Below are 17,705 nucleotides of genomic sequence, written 5' to 3'. Positions count from 1 at the left end.
TTAAGATGAAGCTTGAACAACATCCTAGGCCGGGCAACCAGCTTTAGAAAAAAGCAAAAACCTGAAGGGTACACAGCATAGAGAGAGCAGAAGGGAGTGTTCCCTCACTGAGCGGGCGGCAGAGGTGCTTGGAAGTGCTTCAAACAACACACAGACATAAGAGTGGCCCAGCACAGGGCTGTTACTGGCCCTGATTTGGAAGACGCCAAAGCTAAGTTTGCAGGTTAAGTTGTTGCCAATAAATCTCTGAGTGGGTGCAATGCTTGCTGGTGTTGAGCCCTGCCACGCCACCAGGTCTGAAGACTCGCCGGGAGAGCTGGAGGCAGGGACGCCCATGGGTGGGCTGGGTCTGGATAGCACAAATATTACAGCCTTGCTCCCATCCTCTAACCAGACTCCACCGGCAAGACTCGGGCAAGAAAAGGTGACCTGGGAGCACAAGCGGGCTCCAGGCCGAGGAAGGGGCGAGAAGCAGGCACTCTTCAGGTTCTCGTGTCAGCTTTCCCGGAGCTCAGATTACTTGGGACAAGGTAAGACACACACTGCGGGCTGGAGCCGCGGAGGTAAGCGGGCAGGGGAGGGGGCCGCCTCCTCTCACATATCTGCAACTCGGCGAGTTTACAGCACAGGAAACGCACTGGACAAAAGCCCTCTGTGCTGCAAGGGACGCTGGTAAAGGATGCAGATGCAAAAGGATGGGGTGACTGGAGGCAAGATAAAGAGCAGCTGCGACTCGCATGCCCTGCTGCTGGGATACTAACCCCTCCCTACGCAAGGCAGAAGGCAAACCCTCCACAGTTCCCTCTCCTACGGCCAGAAGACTGCTCTCACCTCGGTGTCGGTTGGTTGTCTTGTCGAACATCAACATCGCGTCGTCCACCTGCAAAGAGAAAGGCTCAGATCAGACTATTGCTGTTGCATCCTCCAATGCATTTGCACAGAGCTGCTTCTCCGCAAACCAGAGGGGATCATGACAAGACCTCCCGTCCCTGAGAAGGAAACGGGGTGTGCACATACACGCACACCAGCTACCACACCAGGCACGTCCCCTTGCCACAACCAGCACAGTCCCCCCACCAGCCCAGGGCAGGTGCTGCTGTGCTGAGCCCCCTCGGCCCGGCCCCTGGCAGCAAGCGACCCCGATTGTTTGCCTGCGGCTCCAGCCGGGGGGCAAGGAGCAGGGAAGGCATTGTTCCCAAATCCCAGCCTCAAAGGAGAGGAGAATTAAAGGGGGGGAGAGACGCAAAGCTGGAGAGAGGAGAGGAATAAGGGGCCTCCCAGTGACAGGGGAAGCGGAGGCCTCAGACAACAGAGCCTGCCTGGGAAAGCTGGGAAGCGCCCCCGCCCCCACCCCAGAGGAGCCTTTCCTCTAAGTGAGGTTTCCCACTGCTGGAGGCTGTAATTAGAGCAAATTTACTGCAAGGCCTGAGCAGGGCTGCCTTCCCGGGGGGAGGGGCGGGCGGATCCCATCCCCCAGCCGGCCTGGGGCTGCTCTCCTCCCCGGCGAGCACATCACCGCCTGGTGCCACTTTTCCCCCCCATCTTCCCGCTGGGTGTTGCCTTCCAGAGGCGCATCTGCACCACTCCGCAGGTCAGGCCGAGCAGGGTTAAAAAATACACTTCAATCCCCTCCGTGTAAGCCCCAGTGTAAACCTGTCCCACTGACCCATCCCTCCTCTCTAATACCACTGCCTTAATCCGATTATGAAACTGGACGTGCAAGTGCTCAGGGGAGGCGGCAGCAGTCTCCGGCCAGCAGCTGCCCTGGCCTTCCTCCTCCTCCTCCTCCATGCGAGACAGCCGCTCCCCGAGCAGCAAGCAAGCCCCTGCGCCCCCAACTCCGTGGAAGGATTACTCCATTGCCTCATCCCTGGGAAGCACCTGCATCGCCTCCTTCTCCAGAACAGACCACCAGTTTGGGCAGAGCATTGTTCATATCCCAGCGCAGGCAGCCACAGACTTCGCTCATGGAGAGCCTGCAGCCCCAGTCAGGGAAGGGACAGGGCTCCAAGCTCAGCTCCCCCAGGACAACGCAGGACATCCAGCTCCTCCTCAGTGCCACAAGGATGGAAGGAGCCCTCACTAACATTTCCAGTGCCATCATAAGCAGACAGAGATCATCTTTGATGCCCTTGGGCTTGTCCAACACGTCCACCCCACAAGAGCAAGAGGTGACAACAGACAACCTGGCTCTCACTTCTGCGCTCTTCCCATCCCAGCTCAGCCTCCCTCGGCCAAGTCAACAAATACCTGAGAAACGCACCAGGCATCCAGTCGGAGCCACAGGGGATGTAAGACTTCACACAGACCCGAAGCAATTCCTCAGCAGCTTCCCAAGACACAGCCAAGGAGCTAGGGGCTGACAACAGTTCATCATGCTGCCATTCCCCATCACCACTCCCTCCTGCCCTTGCACCATTTCCCCTTACGGTGCCAGCACAACTGTGACATGCTGGGGGGAAACCTGGTGTGGCTTAAAAATGTTTCAAGAGGCTTTACTGTCTGGTTTTGTTCATTTTTTAAGTCAGATCCATTCCTCCATCCAGTTTGCAGAAAGGCTGGGCACATAGCTGTCCTCCTGCCCAGCAAACGCTGGGAGAAAGCTGTGTCAACAGCACTCTGCAGCAATGCCATTCCCAAAGACTTCAACACAGGTAGCTGGAGCCCACAAACCCATCACGATGAGAGATGGGCACAAGAAACCAGTGGGGATGAGCACAGCCCAGCTGCTGACTTACTCTGTCTGACCAGTCCCAGAAACAACCTCTTCTTTGCAGAGCCTGGAAAGCGGGAACAGCTGCAAGCGGCAGAGCCCAGCACACGTCCACACACAAAACCACCTCGCAGCAACATGCTAGACGACGGCTGTGGCACTCCCACAGTGCTCAAGCACTTGGGAGCTGACAGAAGTACAACCGCTTCCTCCCAAACTGCACTCCTTATGCCGAGAGGAGAGCTGCAGCCTTCCTCCATCCTGAGAGCAGGTGTCTACCCAGCACCCCAAAACATCTTGTGAAAGTGTATTTACAATAACATACTTTATTTGAAAGCTGTTTCCTGCCATGAGCTACATCTAAGATAGATAGATAGATCTATCCCCATCCCTGGAGGTGTTCAAGGCCAGGCTGGTTGGGGCTTTGAGCAACCTGGTCTAGTGGGAGGTGTCCCTGCCCACGGCAGGGGGGTGGAACGAGATGATCTTTAAGGTCCCTTCCAACCCAAACCATTCTATGATAGATATGTATGTATATATACACATAATATGGGAAACAGTCCCACCCCTCTCAACTCTAGGGCCCAAACTCTGTGTGTAAGCTACAAGTGGTGTTTTTTATTGCTAACAAAACCTATACACGAGCATCTTCTCATCTCCTTCCAAAGCAACAGGTGAGATGAGTTGGGTGGTCTCAGAAAGCACAAGTAAGATAGAGCAGGGCCCTGCAACCCTGGGCAGGCAGGGGGGTGCAGAGGCAGCGCTGGAGCCCTGAAAGGCCATCGGGACGGGCTGCAGAGTGAATTGCGCTGTGGAGCTGGGAGAAGGGCCTCACCTGTATCCACAGGCAGCGGCCATTTCCAGCATCCGGCTTCATGCCAGATCCCTCTTTCCACCACATTCCCCTGCTCCGGAGCTAGCCGAGGGGATGGAGAACCGCCTGCCTCACCTCACAGACCTCCCTGAGGCCCAGCACTCCCTGAACACCCCTTTTCCCCACAAAACACTGACCGCTGAGGTACCACAGCCGCCTCCCCCCAACAGCGGGGACCAAGCCCGACCCGCACCGACCCCACAACCACAATCAGCCGTGAGTGGCGACCAGCTATTGTGGCGACAAACCGATATCCACCCGCCGCCCGCCCCCCCCCCCCCCCCCCCCGCCGACTCTTGGGCCTTTCCCGGCTGGGCCGCGCCGGGCCCCAACAAAGGCGGCCGCCGGCGGGGCCGTCGCCATGGCAACGCGGCCGCCAATGGCAGCTGCCGCCCGGATTAGCGCCGTGCACAAAGCCGCCCCGCTGCGCCCGGCCCGCCAGTGGCGGCGCCCTCACACGCACCGCGGCCTGTGATGGTCCGCGGGAGGGCACCCGAAGGGGGCCGGAGGCCCCCTTCGGGTGCCCTCCCGCGGGCCATCACAGGCGAACCACCATCACGCACAAGTGGTTTCACCCCCCTCACCCCGCAAAGAGAAAGATCTGGCAGCGAGACCACCCCCTCCCGCACCCACTTTGTCCCCCCCTGCCCGGCCTTGCTTGTGGTGAGGGAGAGGCGCCATCTTGCCTCCCCCCCCACCCCGCGCCTTGCTCACTGAGGGGAGCTGTGAGGGATGGCAGGGAACATGGATGGTTTGAGTTCCAGGATGTCCAGACGATGGTTGTGAGGCGAAACGGGGCAGCTACCCGAGAAACGGATGGAGGAGAAACGTGTGGAAAATTGGGCTTAAGGGTTTCGGGAACGCCCCTAAATTCATTTTTAATAGGGTGCAGAAATAATCTGTGATCATAACTGTACTTTGACAAAGGGTTTTTTTTGCTGGGTGAATTGTCTTTCTCCCCATTCTCTCTCTTCCCCCACCCTTAAATAAATATTTGTTTCAATTCTTTAAACATAGTCAAAGAAGCAGATCACTCTACTAGAGGACTGTTTAGCTTAGTGGTCAAGGCTCCCTCCCAGGGAACAATTTAACTTGCTGGTCCAGGCTTCACTTATCCAGCATTTGAGGTTAGAAGTTCAAGGCTTGTTAATTTCGAGGGATGATGTCTCTCCCTGCCTTTAGCCACAAAGGTCAAAAACGTCAAGGAAAGAAGCAAGGGTCCCAACTGCAGTGACTATTGCTCTATAGGTGTACCCTTCCCAAGGGACCCCACTGCAGGAGGCAACTTCTCTGGTGGGTACTTGGCAGTTCAGGGGTAGGTACCACCCCCTGAGCCTTAAACCCAAGCTGTCCAGCATCACCTCCTCTCGGTTCTGTCTCCAGTGGCTCTCTCTAGCCTTGGAAAACCAAACGGGAGTGGAAGAAAGATCAAGGCTTTGGCCTAGAGGAGGTAACACATTCAGAAAGTGAAAAAAGGTTTGTCCCTGGGGAGGAGGCTCGTGTAATCCTCCATGGATTTGCCACTGCTGAGACCTCCTGCGGGCGGGCAGCACCTTCCCGAGAGGGGGAGACGGCTCCTTCTCAAACCAACACCTGGTTTTGATGAGAGCAGCTTGGTGGTGACAGGAAGGAAAAGTGACAGTCACAGGTTTCAGAGAGAGACTCTCCACCGAAGCAGCCCTCAGCCCAGCCAAAATATTCAGGTGCACAGATACGAGGCATTTCATACCAAAACAGATTGCAGTGCAATGCACCTGGCCTGGGCCAAAAGGCATGATTTTTTCAATGGCTTAGCCCCACTCCAGTATCTTTCAATCTTCCCAGGACAGTCATAGGTGTCTGCAAAGGAGGATGCCAATGACAGCCTCATGCAGATTAAAAAAATAATAATATTTCCAACACAAGTCTGATGAGAAATGCTGGATGCACTTCCACATGGGAAAACCTTGAAGAAAGTTGTAAATATTCAAGCAAAGGCTTTGCAGAAATAGGCATCTTCCACCTGAACAGCAACTAAAGATGGCTCAAGCTGGTCCTAGAGGGAACCATGGCAACATAGTTGTAGAAAAATCAGGCAGGAGAGTAATAGCTGCCAAGTCGGCTTCAACACAGGGAATGGAAACCAAAACCACCTAGAAATGACTTGGCCATCCTGTCAAGAGAGGGCATCAGCAGCCCTGCGAGGTTCTCTCGGCTGCTCAAACAAGACACACTGATTCTGGGAGGAGGACGCACGACCCAGAGCCCAGCTCCAGGGAGCAGGCGTGCTGTGCCTGCGCAGCGCCAGGAGGACCCTTCTTGCCCTGCTCTCCAGAGCCCTTCTCAAAACTCTGGGAACAAGAGTGCGCTCCATGCTACAGGTGAGCGGGACAGCCTGTCCAGGTGTTCCTGCCCGCTCTCGCACCACACCACGGGCACCTGGCAAATATCAAATGCACCACTGAAGACCTGAATGACCATTACTGCTACAGCATTTTTGGCTATCTGCCTACCAGATGCGGAGCACAGAGAACCCTTTGTTCCAGTGGCATTGTCACCAAAAGCCAAACTGCCTACTGCCACAAGAGAGGTGATCAGATTCCCCTTCTCCTCCCCTCCCCATCTGTTCATTGCAACCATGTTACACGTGAGAATTTGCATAATTTGCCCTCTGATCTGTGCAAGAAAATCCAAAATCCAGTTTGGAAATCCACAGCAGGTTGACAAGTAGCTTTGATCCCTGAAATTTCCAGAGAGCGGAAGATTAAGGATTAATTAATTAACATTCTCCCAATGCAAAGTAAAGGAAATCATGCCCACCATAAGCACAGGAACAAGTCTTCCTTTAGAGAAATTTCCCACTAGTATCTAAAGGTTCTCCAATTAGTCAGCAGGGAAAACTCATTTCATATACCCAAGTTAACCACTCCATTTTTCTGGCAGGTGCACATGAATATGCATTGGTGACAGACACACAAACCCTCATCAAATCCAGCGTCTCAGATACGGTGGTTTTCTCTTGGTCGGGACAGTACTAGAGTTGCTGCCCGAGCAAGATCTCAGAACCTGTCTCAGGCAAACAGTCCAGAATTTGGACTGAGTATTAGATGGCAGCCTAAAGGTCAGAGTCGTCCTCGGACCTCAGCAGATCTTTTTTCTTGTTTGCTTCCAGGATATTTTTAGAGAGCAGATCTCTCTCTCTCGGCACAATCTGCCTCACAGAGAGGCTGAGCTTTCGTGACCGACTCATCCACATACGCAGATCACCTGGAGGCCCAGGGAGAGATGCAGACTGTTTTTAAAGCACTTTTCAAGCACCCTTGGAGCCACAACTGATTAGTGAGTCATGCAAAGACGTCATTGTGAATACATTTCTTGCAATTCTGCTTCACGAAATGCAAAAGCACACAAGAAAACCATGAGTTCAAACACCTGAATTGGGTCCAGGCCCCCATTTCTTCCAGTACCTCTGCATTTCTAGGTTCTGAAGGGACCAACTTCTCTCCTAATGACAAATAAAAGACTGTCTGCACCAAGTTAGAGCAGAGGTCCACCTTGCCCAATGTCCCCCAAGATACCAACCAACAACAGACACCTGTGGAAGAACATAAAGACAAGGCAAGGATATTATGATAGGCCCCAGAATACCCCATCATCTTCCATCCGTTTGTGATTCAGGGATTTCCTGAACTCAAAGGAGTGCCTGTGTATTTAAAAGGCCTTCCATGAATTTGTCCCATCATTTTGGAGCCTATGCAAATTTTAGCAACAACATCCTGGGGCAAAGATTTCACAGCTTAGATAAGCTCCATGACAAAAAGACCTTATTTGTTCCGAGCTTCCTATCTTGCAATTTATTTGACTTTCTCTACCACAAAACCTCATTAGACCAACCCTTGAAAAAGAAAGATGAGCTGAGGTTTTTCAGTTATGATTTGAAACGAATAACCTTGCTTACAAGATCAGAGACCAAACGGTCCAAAGAAATTACTCTGATGGACAACCCCTTTTCCCCCCTAAAAATAATACAGAACAACAGGTTCCCACAGATTGAAGTGGAAAAGGAGGAAGCTGGGACTCAAGCTCCTCTGAGGCATCCTCATACATGTCGAACTAGACAGAGGACTAGCTATGCCTGAGGTGGTAGGTGCAAGGTATCTTCCTCCTCTCTTTCTGTTTCAGGTTTCAGTGAGGGTGGTAGCCTGAATATAGAGAGGCTGTTGAAATACTTCCTTGTGAGTCTAAAGATCGCCAAGACCAACCAACTTAAGCCAAGACACTTGGCTACAGATACCGTGAATGCAATTCTTTCCAGGACTTCTGTCCTACAGTTGAAAAAATAATCTCCTTTAGAAAGCATGTCCATGGCCTTAGCTTGCATCTCGGAGAGATTCGAGTTTTGGAGCCAGAAGTGTTTCCTAGAGGATCCTGCTATGTTCAAAGCCTGAGCAGCTGCACCTGACAAACCATAGCCAGCTTGAGAGCACTTCTCAGTCTCCCTCACTGTACTAAAAAAAACCCTTTGTATTTTATTCCTCAGGAAAACAGCAGCCCACGTTTTTCATTCACAGTTTTGGAAGGAAAAAAAAAATAAAGTGATCCTTCTTTGAAGCAGAGAAACTCACACTGTACTTGGGATCCTCTTTGAAGCTTCACCTTTTGTGCCTGTTAAAACCAAGTATTTTGATATGAAGAACTGGGGTGCCAGCCTTTCCCTTTCTTCCTTTATCCCTGAGTAATACTCATGGATTTCCTCCTTACACATTTTCATTTTTCTTTGCCACTTCCATTTTACAAAGCTGACAGAAGGTTTTTGGACACAGAAAGGAAAGAAAACAAAACAAACAAAAAATAGGAGAGTAAGCAGAAATGCCAAAATGGAAAAATCAGACCTAGGAATTTTGTTTTATGAAATGGGAAACCTTTTCATCTCCAGCCCAACCAAGATTCTGTTTTTTTCCTGCTAATGGACACACGAGGTATGTTGTTTCTGACCCAAGATGCACCAATGCCAGCTACCTTTATAGACTTGCAAACTGCAGTTCACAGATTTGGACTGGAGAGAACATTATGATAATCTAATTTGACCTCTTCTGTACTGCAGGCCGTAGCACTTCCTCTCATAATTCCTACAGCATGTGCATGCTTTCTGTCTATACTAAAATGTACTTTTCAGAAAGCATCTATCCTAATTTAAAGGCCTTAAGTGGTGGCAAATCTAACACACGCTCAGGCTTGCAGCCCAATGGTTACCTAGAAGATAACCTTCATGCAAAACCCATTCGGCAGCCTGTACTCCCTTGTCCTCAGGAGCAGAGGATGATCTCTCCCTGAAGATGAGATCCAAACTGAGTTTGTCACTGGATTCTCGAAGATCGACTAAAACTCACCCCCCGGGAACCTGGTACCTTAATCTTGAGGAATCAAGGCAGGATGACCTGTGCTCCCCTCTCTCGCCTCTCTAGATGCTAAGCGTTCTCATGCCTTCCTGGACAGGCAGGAGGAAAGAGGAGTGATTTTTCTTCTCCTGCCAGATCCTAGAAAACTTGTGGGGCTGCTTGGAAGAAGAGGGAACGCAGACAAAGCTATTTCCTCAGAGGGTAAGTCCTTAAAAATTCCTTTTCAGACAGTCCCAGTCCGTTCCAGAAGAAGTACTGGCCCAAAAGACTTAGAAAAGATTTCTTCAGAGAGCCTTTCCAAGATGAGGATAACACAAATGAAACTTTACCACCTCTCACTTGAAGATGCCGTAAATTGAGGAGATGGAAGACCATAGAGTCCGGTGCCAAGAGTACCTCTGAAGAAGGGATCCTAGGAGACCTCTGAAAGCTAGGAGGCCCCAGAGTATCATAAACAAACACCCAAAGAGCCTGTGTACCAAAATCATGTTCTCCATGAGTCACATCTAAAATTGAAGGCAAACAGGCTTTTCTTAACCCTAGAAACCACAGAGCGGCACATTCAGAGCTCAGAACCCCGGAGCTGATGGCCACAGCCAAGGAGGCTTTCCTCCAAAGCACACTTTCCCACTGATCCTGCACATCAGCTACACGGAGCTACCGACTGGAGACAACTTCTCAGGAAAGAGTTCTCCTGGCCTTTGGTGAATTACTTGAGGCTTAGCCTGGAGGATGGTTACAGGCCATGAGAGATGCTTTACACAAGAGCTCTGAGGAGCATCTCCTCAGCTGAAATGGCCAGACAAGTCAGAAAACTGCCCCCAAAACAGAATCAATCTGACCAGCCCTGACCTCTCCCCACAGAAACTCCCCAGAGCCAAGAGGCCAGCTGCATCAGCCTCATGAGGAACCGGAGTGCCGGATGTTGTCCGGGATGCTGGTGCTTCAGAAATGAATCGCACCAAGCTATGCAGAACTCTCCCTGCTGTCCAGTCCCAAGAAAACAATCTGACGCAACCAGTTCTTGCCAGCCTCCTGACGTCAGGACACCTTTCAGCACATGACCAGTAAACAAGAGGAACATAACAGCATAACACCCCAAAGAACTGGAGAGTACTCCTCAAACTAGAGAAACTGTAGCTGCTTGTAAACACAGCACTACATGACATGCTTCTGCTTCAAATTAACAGAGGTACAGTTAAGGTTAAAAGGGGATTATGCCCAAGACATTTTGTTTTCCTACCAAACACATCCATCAGCAGTGCAAAGCACACGCAACACAAACTAACAACCTTCAGACACATGGACAACACAACCTTTAGTGGCGACACCTTCAGTGACACCATATAAAAGCTCTCAAGGACACAACAGAGTTTGCTTATTTCTAATAGAAAATAAAACCACGCAGAGCTAACGACTCACAAACATGGGGACAGCTGACCACTTTTGCTATTGCCACTTTCTCTTAGGACTGAACAGAAATACAAAGGAGTCCCACTTTGCAGTCATGATAGCATCCCAGGACATGCAGATTTGACTTCAAAAGCTGAACAAAGATACTGAGCAAACACTTGTTCCAAGCCTTCTGCCCCAAAGTTTCCACAACATGGCAAAACTGGTTACAAAACTTCCCTTTGTTTCACCAATTAACGTGCCTTTATATAACATCATCCTTCTGCAGCATCTTTCGGAAGAAAATTAATATCAAAGCCTTAATCCCTCACACTCTGCGGTTCCCATGGTACCTTCTTCCCCATCCATGATGCTATCAGCAATGTCCTGGCCAGATTACCACCCAGCAAACCGTGTTCTGCCCCCACAGCCAGGCAAGAAAGTCCCAACAGCTACAGAATCCAACACCTCCTGCCCCAAACAGCAAACCCATGCACAACACCACCAAACAACAGTGAAACAGCCACAGTGACCTGCCCCAGAGGTGACCACATTCAGCATTTGGGTACGATGATCCCCTTCAATTCCTAATCCCATTAAAAATCTTGGGATCCTTCAGTCTAATACTACTGAGATTCCTCTTGGGGATGCTCACAGCCTCCTGATAGGGAACCAACTGAGCCACCTTCTATCCTCCGATTCAGTCCTGACTCACAGTTTGCACCTCTGGCTGTCGTGGACCACAGCACAAGTGACTTCAGTCCACAGAGCAAACCCTTCCCTGTGCCACCAGCTAGCACAGAAGAGCCAGACCACCACAAGGGACAGCCGTAGTGCCAAATTTTCCTCAAACGTCCAAAACTAACATCGCCACTTGCCCAAGATTCAGCAGGAGAAGCTTCAGGACCAAAAGGCTTATTTTTAATAAAGGATGACCAAAATATCAATCACAAGGCTTCGAGTTAGGAATAGGCCAAAATCACAGGTTTGATGCTGCAGTCACTCTGTTAGGAGTGTCTACAAACACTCCTCCATCATTCCAACAATGCAGCTGCAAATCTGTGGGCCACAAAAGGCCTCTGGAAAGGGAAAAACTGGAAAACCATTTCCCTTAGCTCAGGTCCTACCAACTCCAGGAACAAGCACAAGCGCTTTGCTTCAAATCAGCACAAGACAGGAGTCACTAGCTATAGCCCCTACAAAGACATTTCAGCCACCCAGTGTCTGTAACTGACCTTCAATCTACTCAACCCCGTGCAAAAGACTCGCAAGCTCCTAATCCCACCTCCACAGAAGTTCCAAAATCTCCTTTTTGCCCCAGAGGCAACAGCTTTGATCCAACACCACGCAAGAGACTTACCTTCCCAAACTGCTCGAAATATTGTTTCACATCCTCCACAGTAGTGTTCACAGACAGACCACCCACAAATATCTTCTTCGTTCGGGTCACCATCTGGAAAAGGGAAGGACAGGAATTCACCGAACAAACCCAGAGCGAGCAGAGAACGAGACTCAAAAGGCCACTAACTGCCCTCCGCTGCCGGGAAGCGCCTGCCCCTTCGCTGCAGCTGAGCTTCCACCTTCTCAAGGCCCCCCGGCCAAATGTGGCCAGCAGGTCTATCCCACACTGGACACTCTCGCCCTCACACCGCCCCATCATGGTTGCCAGCGCCCAGCCACCACATCCTCCTCAGACAGCACGTTACCAGCCTCTCCCCTCGCCAACCTGCTGCTGCTCTCTTGGCACCTTCACGCTGCCCTGAAGACATGGGGCATGGCTGTCCCCTCCCCGGCCCTCCAGCTCTTCCTGCAGCCCTGCCACTTTGCACAGCCGGCCTCCCCCAGGCTCCCCCGGAGCAGAACGACGGGCAGGAGGCCTGCCAGTGCAGGTAAGCTGCCCAGGCTTCACCCTCCGAGCTCACAAATTGCATAGCATCCAGTCGTGCATGGAATAAGCCTCGTTTCACACCCATTCCCCAGTCACTTAAACGGAGCCTAGTCGACTCCCAGTTAAATCTCTTTTGCCTTTGCAAGAAGGCAAAGAGAAGATCCCTCTGCCACTTGTCACTCGTGCAGCTGGGACAAGGAAGAAAACTAGCTACCCTGAGAGGGGCCATTGCTACCAGGCTGAGGCACACCGACATCCTTTGAACCGGCTCTCCAGCTGCATCCTCCCCTTAGCTGCTTGGCTACACCCCTGCTCTCAGAGGAACACATGGTCCTAATTACCCCAAGGAGCACAGGGCTAATCCGCAGCAATTCCCTGGCTTGGAGAGCAGCCCGTTCTAACACTAAAGCACCTTCTGTCACCAAACTGCTTAATGGAATTAACCCAATTCCTACCATGTGCTTCCTGGCTCCGGTTACTCAGGATACCTGCTCACCAATTGTTCTCACTGCCTGATCCCCCTTACTTCCCTCCCGGCACCAGTCTCCTCTTCCCCCTCTGCTTCTTGACACTGCTTCTCCCCAGCTCTTTCTCCTGTGACCGCACTTGGAATAGAGACTCTAAACTTTAAAACTCCCATCCAAGAGCAAAGTTAAAGGGAGACCCAAAGTCTAAAGGCAGCCTCCAGCCTGCTGCTGGCTCCTCAGTTAAAAGTTTCTAGCTGCACGCCTAGAAAAAGTTCCTGCAACTGCGCATTTTGATGCCAGAGCCTCTTGTAGATAAGGTCCAACACCAAACTCCTGCCTTTTCCAGTGCTGAAGCACACAAGGGCATTTCACAAGGTGAAATCCTTCTCCCCCTCCCTGCCATACACCTATTCACACGCACGCATGTGCACACAACGCTCTTTCCACCCGTATCACACTGCAGCGTGGAGCTGTTCTCTGCCTCCTAAAGCCTGAAACTTCCAGACACCACCTGCACCCTCGGAAGGACTAAGTTCACCCTGGGCAGCATTTATTTCACCAGCTCTAACTAGTGCATCCTAAAGTACAACCAAGGGGCCTCCTGGTTCCTGGAGTGCCACACACCCCCCCGGCGGTGAGCCCGACAGGAGTGCGCCGCAGCGCAGCACGTCACGCTGGCCACGCAGCACAGCAGCTCCTGCTCCAGGTGAGTCCGGAGCAAACCCCAGGGAGCGACTGTGTGCAGTGGCAACCTCACACAGAGGAACAAGACTCACCACCACAAATTTCACTCTCTGGAGCGGCAAAGGCCACCTGCGGTACTTACCTTGGGCTGTGCTCGGCGGGGGAATGCTACCTTCGGGTCAATCTGAAAGAGATGTGGGGAAGAACAGGTGAAGACGCTTTTGCTGCCTATTTACAGATGCAGGGTTTCCTCCATGCACACGGCTGTCTCTGCCCACGTGGCACCTTGCTAAAAACCCAAAGAATCTACCTGAGGTACATAAAACGAAGCTGGCTGCAGACATCTTCCCCTCTCAGTAAGGTGCAATCCAGGGAGACTACAAGTCCCAGCATGCAGCGGTCCGTCGCCGGCTGAGCGCTGGCCAGACGCACCCGAGAGCCCATCACATGCTGGGATTAACAGGCTGGGCTGCACCCTCCCGCTCGGCCTGCCCCTGGGTGCCCTGCATCACCAGCCTCACATGAAAAGTGCTTTCTTTCGCCTTTTTGCTTTCCCCTTCCACACTGCCTACAAGTACAGGGCTCACCTGGGTAGTAAAACAGGACAGAAAAGAGGCAGCACACAAAAAGCCAAAGATTTCATCCCACAAAGCACAGGGTGAAAAAATAAAAGAGCAGACAGGACGGCACAAATTAAAGCGGGGAGCCCAAAGCCCTGCAGGCTGCAGAGGCTGTGGCCGCAGGGCAGCATGTTGCCCCTCTCCCCAGGCTGCGCTGCACACAATGATGCAAAGCCCCCCCTCTGCAGGCTGAGCCCTCTATTGTGCCTGTTCAGCTCCTCTATAAACCTGCCGCTGGCCGGAGCTGCCATCCCCACGCCGCCATCCAGGTGCCGCGCGTTCTGCTGGGCTCAGCACGGACGAGCGCGTGCCTGCATTGGCCTTACACCACCACAAAAGCCGGGACAGCACTAATGCAGCTGCAAGCCAAACACCCACGAAGCCTCCACTCCTCCTCAGCTGCCACCTCTTTCTTTATAGCCTATTTTTACAGCAACTCCTGTAAAGTTACATCACACCGGGGATGATCCAGACCTACAAATCAGCTTACAAAGACCTGTGGTAAAGGCAGGCTCGGCTCATCTGCGCACTTGGACAGGCTGCAGCTGGGAGGGCAGCCCGGAGCGTCGTCCCATCAGCCCAGCAGCTCAAACAGCCCAAAAGGAAGCTGTGTTTCTCCAGCTCCTCTCACTGCTTTGTTTCCAGCCTGGCCGTCCTCCTGTCCCACATCCTTTCACTTGTCACACAGCCCCGGAGCTCGGCCTCCTCGTGCCCTTCCACCAGCTTCTCTCCCTGCCTTCCCCACCTCCATCCTGACTCACAGCCTACAACATAAATAAACTCAGCACCTAAGTAAACAGAGGCAAAAGTGAAGAGCACAAATAAACTCAAAAATAAACCTCCCTCCCTGAGCTCCAAGCGCCGGCAGATTAGCATACCCTCCAGTGCCTCCCTGGGGCATCTGAACCGTCCCTCCCCTCCCGGCACACACACACACACACCCCCCACAGCTTCCTGGCTAGTGCAGACACCCACAGCAAATTCTGAGGACAGGGGACGGCAGGAGACCAGGAGGTTGATGGCAGATAATAAGCAAAAACAATAATCTACTGTCTTTTACTTCTCAGCCAGTGTCATTCAGCTCCTGCCAAGAAGATGCTTTCATACTCAGCAATGCTAAGCTCGGCCTCATTTTCTCATTACCCTGAGTGTGATCAACTGGGCAGAGATAACGCGTCCTCCTGGCTGGAGGGAGCAGGCAGTCATTTCACAAATTCTTCTGCACAACCAGCTATTGTTGCAGGTAGAGGGAGGCCGGGGCGACCGACTGCAGGGGCAGCCCTGGGAACACGCGGAGGGGAGCGAGTTCAGTGCCGGACTCAAGTTACTCGAACTGGACTGCTCCTCGGTGGCTGGAGTCTTTCTAATTAAAGCAAAAGTACTGGTGCCTTATTCCCTCATTTCTGGTGTTAAAACAAATAGCCCTGGAGGAGTTGTGTTTCAGTGTCACCCACTGACGTAATGGATCCTTTTTACAAACCTAGATAGAAATCTGCTAAGAGTAAGAGCATTCAGAACTGCTCAGATTGTATCCAAAAAAACAAAACCCCAGGATCACGCTGTGGCAAGGGGAAGTCACTTGAGCACAAACCGCTTCCACTTCACCCTGCAAAACTTTGGGGACAAGGAATCCCACTGACGTCGCAGGTGGACCGAGGTGGCCATCCAGGCTCCTCGGTAATGCTCTTCAGGCCACCTATGGCACCATTTAACAGCTCAGGTCACGTAACTCCTGTGTTCACCTGGCTGGTATCGGTGCCCCAAAGCAGGCTGAGGACAGGGAAGGACCCGTGAGACCTCAGGACTGGGTTTGTTTGTCCATCGCACTTTCGCAGCTACCTTCGCTCCATTGCTCTGCGCTGCCCCAGAGCCACAGATCGCTCCCTCCGCCACAAAAGACAAACCCAGCAAAAACTCAGTAACGGCAACAAAGAAACGACCCAGCACCGACAAGCCCGCTCCTCAAGGCACGGGCCAGCTACAGCTTTACAAAGTCACGCAAATCTTTTACCTTGAGACTGCAAAGCCAATTCTCATATCAAGCATTTCCATAAATAACCCCATAGGCTGCTGCTATCTAGCTTACAAACAAAGAGGGGTCTGAAAAGCACAAGGTTTCCCCGGAGAATCGGGCCAACAGCACTCATTAGGGTAGGAAGAATCGGAAAACAATGAAGCAACAAGTTGGGCAGACACTGTCTATCAAGAGCTGCTTGCCAGGAGACACCAAGCCTGGACAGAAGGCCGTCCTTCCAGGACACCGGGACTTTTCCTGCAAAGTTTCATAAAACCTTAAATTAGGATTCAGATGAGTTTGTGTCATTTAACCCATGACTCACAGCAGAGCCTTTCAGCTCAGCAGGGAAAAGCCATACGGAGGCTCCATGCAGTACCACAAGACCAACCTCTCACAAGGCAAAACACCCCAAAACATCTGACCCAGCTGAAAACCATGCTAAATAAGAAAATAAAAGGAAGGGGAGAGAGGATCAAAGTTCCTAACAAAGGAAGGGCCCTGGCGAAACTGCCCCCATTCTCTCTGTCGCGCCGGCGGGGCCAGCGGAGCAGATGCAGCCGGGAATTTCAATGGCCGGCCGGTCCCCATGCGCCCTGCGCCACGAGGCCCTTCTGTTCTCCTGCAGCGCCTGCCCGGCCGCCCCTGCCCTGCCCGTCCCTCCCTCCCACCCTCCTGGGCCGCACGGTGGGCAGCAGCGGCCATTCGGGGAGAAGAATGGAGACCGCGGGGGTTTCGGCTCACTCCTATCCCTGAAACACTTTCGGGATTAGCACTACAACAGACATCCATCACTTGCCTTTCCAAGAGGGGTCTATGCCAGCCCGCAGACTCATGACGGGACTAGCTGAGCAGACACCGTGTTTACACAGGCTAGTTAAAAAAAAAAAAAAAAAAAAGAAAGAGGGAAAAAAAAAAAAGAAAGCCCTGGGCCCTCCTCAAAAGACTTTACCAAAACCCTCCCCCAAAGCAAAACTCACTTTACATCACTCCTGAAAGGAGGAGGGCTGGGAGTCCTGGGGACCCAGCCTTGGCCAGGAAGGCTGGGGTAGGTTTAAGCGGGAGCTCCCGTGGGGAGGAAGGACCTGTGCACATCAAAGGGAGCGATCCAGGCAGTTAAACAGGAACAGACATAAATCTCGCTGCAACTCACGCCGTAAACCCTAAGAAAGGGGGTCTCGCTCTCCCGCCCTCTCCCTTCTGCCAAGATAAAGGCTGGGACGCCCGAGCCACGCGCTGGAAGAAATAAAAGTTGCGCATTTAGATTCCTCGGCAGCCCATGCCCGGAGCCAGAATGTCTCCCCTCACCATGCCACCCCCTCGCAGCCCCTGATGCTCCCCCATCCCTACCCTCACCTTCACCCCGGGGGCAGCAATAAGAAAAAGGAATTCAGGGGAAGGCAAGTCACTAAAACTAAAGAGAAGGGACCTCCCACTCAGACACCTCACCCCCACCCCCCGAAACAGCCTGCACATCTCCCGAGCGCCGCAGATTTGCAAGGCAGGACCGGGCATGATACGCCACCGACCCAGGGAGCCACGTAAATCTTTCTGCTGGCCCAGCTGGGGCTCCTAATCAGCCCCCGCTTGCAGAGCAAGGGCCAGACCTGCAGCCGCTCTGAGAGGCCAGTGGTGGCCCACATGGGCGGGCGCTGGCCATGCCTGGAGACAATAA

General features: G+C 52.3%; 1 protein-coding gene across 4 annotated transcripts in view; it reads right to left on the bottom strand.

Moving 5' to 3' along the window:
- Positions 1–17,705, bottom strand: part of MSI1 (musashi RNA binding protein 1) — a 31,304-nt gene that overhangs the window by 12,048 nt on the left and 1,551 nt on the right. For 3 of the 4 annotated variants that reach the window (XM_063351021.1, XM_063351022.1, XM_063351024.1), the window contains 3 exons: positions 13,539–13,580; positions 11,718–11,810; positions 832–880 (listed from right to left, as the gene is read on the bottom strand). In XM_063351021.1, coding sequence (XP_063207091.1) covers positions 832–880; positions 11,718–11,810; positions 13,539–13,580 — 184 coding nt within the window. Of the gene's footprint in view, positions 1–831; positions 881–11,717; positions 11,811–13,538; positions 13,581–17,010; positions 17,336–17,705 lie in introns of those variants that run through there. The other variant, XM_063351025.1, reaches the window with a different exon arrangement.

This window comes from Chroicocephalus ridibundus, chromosome 13 (assembly GCF_963924245.1).
Source record: "Chroicocephalus ridibundus chromosome 13, bChrRid1.1, whole genome shotgun sequence".
NCBI lineage: Eukaryota > Metazoa > Chordata > Aves > Charadriiformes > Laridae > Chroicocephalus > Chroicocephalus ridibundus.
This window is presented reverse-complemented; position numbering and strand designations above follow the sequence as displayed.